This window comes from Lepus europaeus, chromosome 13 (genome assembly GCF_033115175.1).
Source record: "Lepus europaeus isolate LE1 chromosome 13, mLepTim1.pri, whole genome shotgun sequence".
Lineage (NCBI taxonomy): Eukaryota > Metazoa > Chordata > Mammalia > Lagomorpha > Leporidae > Lepus > Lepus europaeus.
Genome location: NC_084839.1, coordinates 25,107,464 through 25,116,078, shown reverse-complemented (window position 1 = coordinate 25,116,078; position 8,615 = coordinate 25,107,464). Strand labels below are relative to the sequence as shown.

The 8,615-nt window shown below is 58.9% G+C and overlaps 1 protein-coding gene across 2 annotated transcripts in view; it reads right to left on the bottom strand.

Annotated features, from left to right (window-relative positions):
* Positions 1–1,521: 1,521 nt before the first annotated feature.
* BABAM2 (BRISC and BRCA1 A complex member 2) overlaps positions 1,522–8,615 on the bottom strand; it is a 531,071-nt gene continuing 523,977 nt past the window's right edge. For both annotated transcript variants that reach the window (XM_062209180.1, XM_062209178.1), the window contains one exon: positions 1,522–1,896. In XM_062209180.1, the coding sequence (XP_062065164.1) occupies positions 1,833–1,896 (64 nt within the window). In that variant the 3' untranslated portion in view covers positions 1,522–1,832. The remainder of the gene's footprint in view (positions 1,897–8,615) is intronic.

Here is an 8,615-nt window from a genome sequence, read left to right as displayed (position 1 = left end):
CTGGCCGCTGCCGCTGCTGGACGGCTGTAGGACCTCATCCCAGCCCCAGCGCCAGCCACTCTGGCTTGAACCGGAACTGGAAACCCTAGTGAGTCTGCAGCAAGCCATGGCCCCATCAGCTCCTGGCTCAGCGGGGAGCAGAACTTGGCAAACAGCTGCCCTGTGTTGCTGAGGGCGTGAGCTGGGCAGGCCAGAGAACCCACGTGGTCGGTGGGCTTGGTGGGTCACGACCCTCTGCGCATCAGAACCACCTAGGGACTTTCAGCAAAACCCAAGAGGCAAAGCCCCAGGAAGCGAGGCTCTGATTCAGCAGGACCCAAGCAGGAGTTCCTAAAAAAGGTTCCTGGGACTCTCGGGAGCTGAGCCCACCATCTGGCCCCCTGCGCCCAGAGTGACAGCCAGGGAGGGACTGACTCACGAGGCAGAGGGAGACGTGGACGTGGGACTCCGGGCTGTTTTCTTCCTGGGAATTCCCAAGGTTTCAGAGCAGGGGCCGGAGCGGCTGCCTGGTGCCCAGCCCAGCAGGGGGCAGCTCTCCCGCTCTTCCTGGACCCCCCGTGAAGGCTCCTTGCACATCACCCCGGGTACCCACCAGGCCCAGATGTGCCTCCCTTTCAGACTCCTGTGGTAAAAGCGGACTCCGGGAGCCAGCAGCAGAACTGAGGGCAGGAGGGAGAGGCCCCCTGGGCTGTGCGGGCCAGGTGGGAGGGCTGTGGCCTCACCTTGGGACAGGCGGTGGTGTGTATGCGACCCAGCGGGCACTGAAGTGGGGCCGGCCTGCCTTCCAGGCCGTGCTAACCCCACGGACCAGCTGTGGAGGGCCCGGCTGGTGCAGAGGCTCAGGGCTGCTGTGTGGCGGCAGGAGGAGGCCACGCCCTCAGCTCGTCTGCTGAGAGCGCTTCCTGGGCCCTGGTTCCCCTCTGTATGGGGGCGACAGGAGGTGACTTCGGAGGCCCCTTCAGCTCTGAACATTTCAGTGCGCACAGTCTCTCCCCTGGCTCCCATCCCGGCCGCAGAATGGCCAGGCCTGAGCCCACTCTCGAGGCACATGGGGGTAGGCTGTGACCCCCCCTCGGCTGCCAGGTAGCACCTGCGCAGTGCTGCACAACCCGAGGGCTCTTCCTCCCACCCACGGAGGGGGACAGGGAGAGAGGGCAGGACAGGGTTGCCGGGGTGCACAGACTTCTGTCGCTGCCCACTGTGTTGGGATGGGCTGTGCATGCTGAGCAGGGGGGGCGCTGCAGGGAGCGGGGTGCTAGGAGCGGCAGGTTCCTGAGCGCCAGCCTCGGGCCTGGGGGGCGGGCCGGGACCCTGTAGGCTGGGCGGCTTCCGTCGGGCAGCTCCTGTTCCCAGAGGACCGCACTGAGTGGGAGATGTTGGGGTGCCTCCCTCTTCCTCTCCCTCTCTCTCTCCCACTCACACACACGGGCATGACACTGCTTCTGGGAAAATACAAAGCCAAGGGGTGTTTAATCCTGAACTTCAATTAGTTTTAGAGACACAGGCTAGGACAAGGGTGTGTGCACCGGTGACGTCCTACTCTCCCTGGAACAGGACTGCACTGTGATTTGTGAGTTTATTTCTTCCAAAAAAGAAACAGAAGGAAGGAAAGGAAGGGGGAGCAACCCGAGTGAGGGGCTCAGGGCTCAGGTTGTCGCCAGCCGGCTCGAGGGCGGGTCCAGTGGAGTGGGGCTGTCTGGGGTGCGCAAAGCTGCTGCGCGAGCACAATGCTGCGTGAAGACATTCCCAGAGGCTCCCAGGGAGTGGCCATATGTGCTGACACGCGTGTGGACACAGCAGTCTGGCTGGCCGCCTCTCCAGACTGGTGTTTCCTAGAGCTTTCCATTGGCGAATGCTGCCTCCTGGAACTGAGGGACGAAGGTTTTGAAATAAGCCCTGGTGGGAAAGAAGAGGCAGAAAAAATGCAGTTAGCACAGACCGCTCCACAGAACGCGCCATGCAGAGCCTTCGCGCTAACACGGCGCAGCTGGGACTGCCTGTTCACGCATCCTGGGGTGGATTTCCCTTCTCTGCTGAGGCCAAGGCCTCTGGACTTTTCCAGGGGAGGGACACACAGCTCACTGCGTTGCAGCTCTCCCAGATAGCTGACGTGCAGGTGGGCAGAGCTTCCCGGCTGCCAGCTGCCACTGGGCGCCCGACTCGGGTCCTGCTGCCCTCTCAGGACCAGGACCAGGACCAGGACCAGGGCCAGATGCAAGCTGCAAGACAGTGACCCAGGGACGCGCCTGCGGTTTCGGTGACCTGAACTCTGGCACTGGCGGCTGCCTTTTCATGCAGTTGGACTTTTGCCTTCACCCAGGCAGGGAGGGTCTGACGGGGATTCCTAACTGGTTCAGAGTCTCCATTTGTTTCCAGACCTGCAGCCTGGTCCGTGGGAACAAAAGCCAGGTTGGGTATTAAGAGAAGCTTCCTGCCAGTCTGTGGGATCTGGGGCAGACCAGGTGGCCTTTGTGACACTTGGGTCCCTAATCTGTAGAAGCAGGGCCACATTCCTTGTAGGACAAGCAGGTGCCAAGCTGGGGAGGTGACCCAGCTGTGGCACCTGCCATGCAGGAGGTCCCAAATTAGAGGACACGGAGCCACACAAGCGACACCAGTCAGGTGGGAGAGGCACCGTGGACAGTGATGCGGCAGTCCGGGAGGAGGTAGGGAGTGGGCATCGAAGGCAGAGGAGGCAGCAGGAGCAGGGCCTGCTGTGAGCAGGCACTGATGTCCTGCCAGAACAGAGGGTGAGGTCCCAAGTGGTGGAGGCAGCGGGTGGGCACCCAGCCCTCGGTGGCCCACGCTGGCCTCCTGGTGCCTGCACTCCAACTCCCATGCAATCATATCAGGCCCGTGTATGCAGAAGTGGCTCACCAAGCAATTCCCCTCCCCACAACAGTGACAAGAACCAGGAAGGGCCGCCAATCAGCACCGCGCCCAGGGAGAGCCTCCCATGTCTGTTTTACTTAGGATATGGGACTAATAGGCTCTGGCTCCCAGGAGGTTACAAGTGGATGGGGCCAACCTCCGGGCAGGAGGCAGACTTGCCAAAGCCATGAAGAGTGATGACACACAACCCACCTGTCAGCAGAGAACGGAAAAACACGGTGGGCCATGGTAGCTCCAACCACAGCGTGAAGACCCCACATAGCCCAGAGCGCACACAATGACTGCCGGCACCTGACTGTTCCCCCTGGCCCAGCCAAGTCACCTGCGACCCTCTTTCCAAGGGGCCACTTGGAACGCGCCAGCTCCTTCTCCGCCCCAGCCTCTCGGCAGCATTTAGACGTGGGCTCCTCTGTCCAGAAGCATCTTTCCCTGTGGCTGCTGTGACATCACCGCCACGGGCCTCCGATCTCTCTCTTGCCCACTCCCAGAGGCAATCTTCGCTTCCTCTCTGCCTTCCTTTCCCCTCATGCATGGCAAGGTCAAGGTCATGGCTACTCTCAGGCTTGCATGGCCGAGAGCCGAGCACTCCCCAGGTCTGCAGCCCCTCCTTTCCCTCCCTGTAGCAGCACCACTGGGTCTCTCGGAGCACGGGGCTCTGGCGCCTCCGAGCCCGATGCTCCCCGAACTCAGCCTGGCACACAGCGACTCCCACTACCTGGTGCGGAGTCACTGCAGACACGCGTTCTTTCTCTCCATTAGGTTTCTTGGGATGGCGCAGCCTTTTGAGAGGCTATGAAGCTAAGGAGCCCGCCCCTAGAGACACCACAGACGAGACCCACCCCCCACCACGCACATGTCACACACAGCTGGGGGATGCCACAGACCGCTTTAGCCCATCCTGCAGAGTCCAAGTCCTGACCCGCCTTGCTCCGCCCCTTCCCCACTTAGCCCACCGGCTCCAGCCAGGCTTCATCTATGTTCAGGTTCAAAGCCCTCCTTTAGTCTGTTCTCAAACTTCAACCTCTGCCATGAATGAGTGAGAGAAGGTCCCCGTCCCTGACACTTCAGATTTCACGGCCCTGACCCACGATCGCACCAGGCTGCCCCTGGCCTTTGAGCACAAGGGGGACTGTGAGGCGCAGAGAGGGCGGTCCTGGATCTAAAGTGAGGCTGGGCGGGGTGTCTGTGAGTAGGGGTGAGAAGCCTACCCTGAGTGACGCCGGCACAGGGCAATGTGTCCTGTTTCCTCCCACTGTGGCCCTCCTTGGGAAGGTCAGAGGTGGACAGTTTGCTGCCCTGGCTTTACAGAGACCTGCAGGCCACCACAGCAGAGGTGAGGAAGAGAGGCTGCAGGCAATCTACAAGTGGGCCCAACAGTGCCTGCTGAGTGGGGCCGGCTGCTGGTGCACACAGCCAGGGCAGGGGCCAGGGGAGGGGCCCTCTCCACCAGCACCACCCCCCAGGCCAGGAGTAATGTGGGCCCTGAAGCTAATCGCACCAGCTAGGATTTGCTGGGAAACTCTGGGAGGAAGGAGCTGCAACAGTACGAGGTCCTGGCACGCAGGAGGGAGCAGGCTTTAAAGGCAACTCTTCCTGCAGAAAGTTCTGAAGTTCCCATCGTGCCCAGGCTTTCCCTGCCAGGGCAAACTGCCTGCTGTCACCGGCGAGCGTGGCGAGGGCTATTTAAAGGCACGACGCTCCCAGCTGTGTGCCGCAAGTGCTTCTCAACGCATGAAGTCAGCGCAGGCAGGGAGGGTGACAACTGGCTCTCACCCATGTATGGATTTTTTTTAAAAAGCAGTTTTCTTTATTTCAACTTTTTATCAGAGACAGTGGAGAGCTGTCTGGGAACAGCTTGCTCAGGGCACTCGTTATCTGTCAGTCATTTTTGAAAAAAAATCTCTGACCCAAAGACACAGTGCTTTGAGTGTTGGGGGGCGGGCTCCTCGCTTCTCCGTTAGCTGGCCTCGTGGGGCCTGCAGGAGCGGTCTGGCGTCAGCCAAGCTCATTGCACCCACACGGGAGAATTTATTTTTAGGCCAATTTCGAGCTCCATGCGCCTCAGGACAAAACGTCTCTGACTCTTCACTGACCTCGGTTCCTCGGACAGGGTTCAGTCAGCTCAGTTCAGTGCAGGTATCTCAGGTAGGAGAATAAAACGCAAAGATCAGGGCCTAGGCCAAGCCTGGGTGGGTCCTGCACAGACTGAGCGCACAGTGGTGCCGGCCTGGACCTCAGCTCCTGGCAGGCGCAGGCAAGCAGGCAGTCGCTGCACCCGCAGTCAGGGGACAGGAGTGCTCCATGGATTTACATTTCCAGACCTTGGGCCCAGGGCCGAGTCCTCTCCCTTGCGAAGCAGGAAGCTGAGCCTGCGCATCTCTAAGGCCAGGAAGGATGGGGAGCGGAGTGTAGAGTCCAAGGCACTTGGGTAACTGACTTTAGCCTTTCTCTTCGTCTATACAATGGGAATAATTTAAATGACATGGTCCAAGGAAGCACTTGGCATGGTCCCTGGCTTAACAGCTGACCAACATATGTCAACTATTATCCCGGGGACCAAGCTGGGTCTAAGGGGCACAGAGGCTCAGAGCCTAGACGCAGACTGCACAGACACCTGTGACTGCCCAGGAGGGAAGGGAGGTCCTAGGGTCCTTGCCCTCAGTTCCCCAGCTCGGGCCCTCCCTTCCCACTTATCATGTCGAGCTGCCAGCTGGAGACACAGCGATGGCCACCCTCAGAGCCAACACTCAGCCAAAGTCATCGGGATACTGTGCGTCGTTTGGAATTCAGCCCGGAGTTGCATGCGGCATCCACGGATGGACCCTGCAGCCGGAGGCACCTCCAGGGCGTTGCTTGTCTTCTGCTGAAACCCCTGGGTGCGCTGCTTGTGCAGTTTTGGTCAAAGGCTTGGTGAGGGAGGTGGCTGTGGCTGTTGGCTAGCGGGCTATGTAAGAATCATATGGCTCAGGGGCTGCTGGTTAGGATGCCCCCGTCCCCCAGCAGAGTACTTGGGTTTGGTGCTTCACTCTGGCTCCTGATCCAGCTTTCTGCCAATGCAGACCCCAGGAGGCAGCAGCAGTGATGGTGCAAGTAAGTGGGTTTGTTCCTCCTGGCTCCCTGCTCGGTTCAGCCCAGTCTCAGCTGTTGTGGGCATTTGGGGAGTGATCAATGACAGCAGCACTCTCACTCTCTCTACCTCTCAAAAAAAAGGAAAAAAAAAAAAAAAAAAAAAAGAATTACATGGGTGTGGCTGCCTACAATCAGAACACTGTCAGTTGGCCTGGTCTGTCCAGGACACCACAAGTTATAAAGGGGAGGCTGTGGTGGGAGCAGATGACTGAACCACAGGCAGCAGACACAGGTTCTAGTCCAGGCCCAGTTCCTGTCATCTGGACCTGGGACTCAGCGTCCTCACGTGGAACAGCAGGATTTGAACTTGATCACCTCGAAGTGCCACTCAGCTGTGGCCTGAGATGTCACCCTGTGACCTGTCTTGATTCTCCACCTGCTACCCTGGAACATGGGTGCTTACCCCAGGGAGGGGGAGGAGGCAGGCAGGAGGAATGCCCACGAAGCACCAGGTCTGGGGCTGGGCACACAGTGGATCTCAGGAGGAGGTCGTGGTGGCCGCCATCACCATTGTCGGTATCGGGGGAGTTGTTCACACATGAGGCAGCAGGGTGAGGGGCACACCACAGTGCTCTGAGCAGATCTGTGGGGCCACAGGCCATTCTGGGGAGGGTGGGAGGGTCCGTTCTCAGCCTTCCTCTGTCCTCTGCCCTCCCACTGGAAAGAGGACCAGTGAGCACCGAATAAACTGTCAGGGGAAACAGTGCCTAGAAAGTTCCATCATCGATGGGTTTGGGGCAGTGAACAGAGTTAAGACACAGAGCCGCCAGGGAGACGCCTGGAGGCCTTGATGGAGGCCCACAGGGACGAGGCCTCCTCAAAAGGGGCTTCCCTTCTGGAATTAGGGCTCTTTTATGGATCCCACAGATCCTTTCAAAAGGAAAAAAACCCATGGAAGTGCTATCTGACAATCTGATCAATGTGGCTTAAAAATAGTGAAAGGGAAAACAGACCAGACAGCCCAGAGAGGCTGGGGACTCTGGCGAGAGGGAGGGACCACATCACACAGGCTAGGCTTTGCAAAGTGGGTACTCACAACACCACAGTGGGGGTGGGGTCCAGCTCCCCATGTGGCAGGTAAGAAATTGGGAGCTGACCAAGTTCACTTCAGAACCCTAACCAGTGTCCCCCAGGCCCAGCACCAAGAGGGCACAGCCACATGGAGGCGGCCCTGGGTCTTGTTGCTTTTTGCCTCCTTCTCTCAGGCCTTTTGGTTTTGCAAGAGCCTCAACAACTGCCTTCTTCCAAAACAGGACTTGAGTTCTGGAATCCCAAATGCATTTCTTTGGGCAACTGTAAGATGAGCCTGATGATGTTTGCTAGAGTCAGGCCAACGTGGTGGTGGGGTGGAGATGCGGTTCAGGGACACAGCCCTCCTGGTCAGGAAATCAAGGACACATAAATCAAGCCGGAGGTCAGTTCTGCAAATGGAGGCAAGTTCCAGGCGTTTCAGTCCCACTGCTTCTCTGAGTTTTCTTCTGCAGCCATGACTTCAACTGGCACATGTTTTTAATCAGTCACATGAAAACTGATTGTGGTCTGAAAATCAAAGCAGCCCTGTAAATAGTGGAAGACGTCCCGCTAATCATGCCTCGTGGTCTCGCCTTGTCCTCATTGTCCCGAACCGCCACTGACTCACTGGGGGTCACTCTCCTCGTGTCAAAGGGTCATCCTCACAACAGCATCTCTACTAAGAGACCTGGCTCTGAGTCAGTGCCCTTCACCCGACACCCTGCAAAGGCCCCCAAGATGATGGCCGCTCCACCCCTTGCCTGGGTGAGCAAGTGGCTGGCACGCACAGGGCCTGTTTTGTGGTCACGCCCCAGGCGACGGCAGCCTGGCTCTCTGGTGCGGGCTTCAGGAACAAACAAGTGGCTGTAGCTGGTTTGCACACACAGTTGTGCTGAGGCCTGGTCTGCCTGCCGGGGACCCGACTGTAAAATGAGAACACCCACACACTGTGAAGGCGTGAGGGCACGGGGGAGCGCAGTATCACACGGCCGCAGCTGGTCGACCCGCCTGCCACCCCCCACCCTGGCCTTGGGCTCGTGATGTTGAGATTGGTGTCTAGACTCTGCCTCACACAGCTCGGCCTCCTCGCCCGTGAGAAAGGCTGACTGCTGCACTAGATGCTGAATTAAATGAAATCAAATGCTGTTTGCAGAGAGGACTTCAACAATAATCGACTGCAGCCCATCTCCGGACAGCAGAAAGCACTGGGGGGAATCTGCTCTGGCTGAATCACGGGGTATTTTTAACGCTTACAAAAGCCATCCCGACTACCTAGGGTGCGCTCTCCTGCAGAAGCCTTCGGGGGAGGCCTCCTGGAGCTTGGCTCGGTCCTTGAGGGACTACAGAGGCTTGCAGCAGGTTTCTGTCACCACAAGGGTGAGGAACCGGCCCCCAGGGGTGCAGGCGCCTCTCCTGCCTGGGCATCTCCTGGTGTAGGGTATGAAGAGGGCGAGGGGGAGGGACACAGCGCTCCTATCAGGTCCAGAGACTCCCGGGCCACGGGGCTGGCTTCCCCCACCCCCACCCCTCTCTCTCATCTACTACCTCCCACACTGACTGTAAGCTCCCTGAGGGTAAGACCC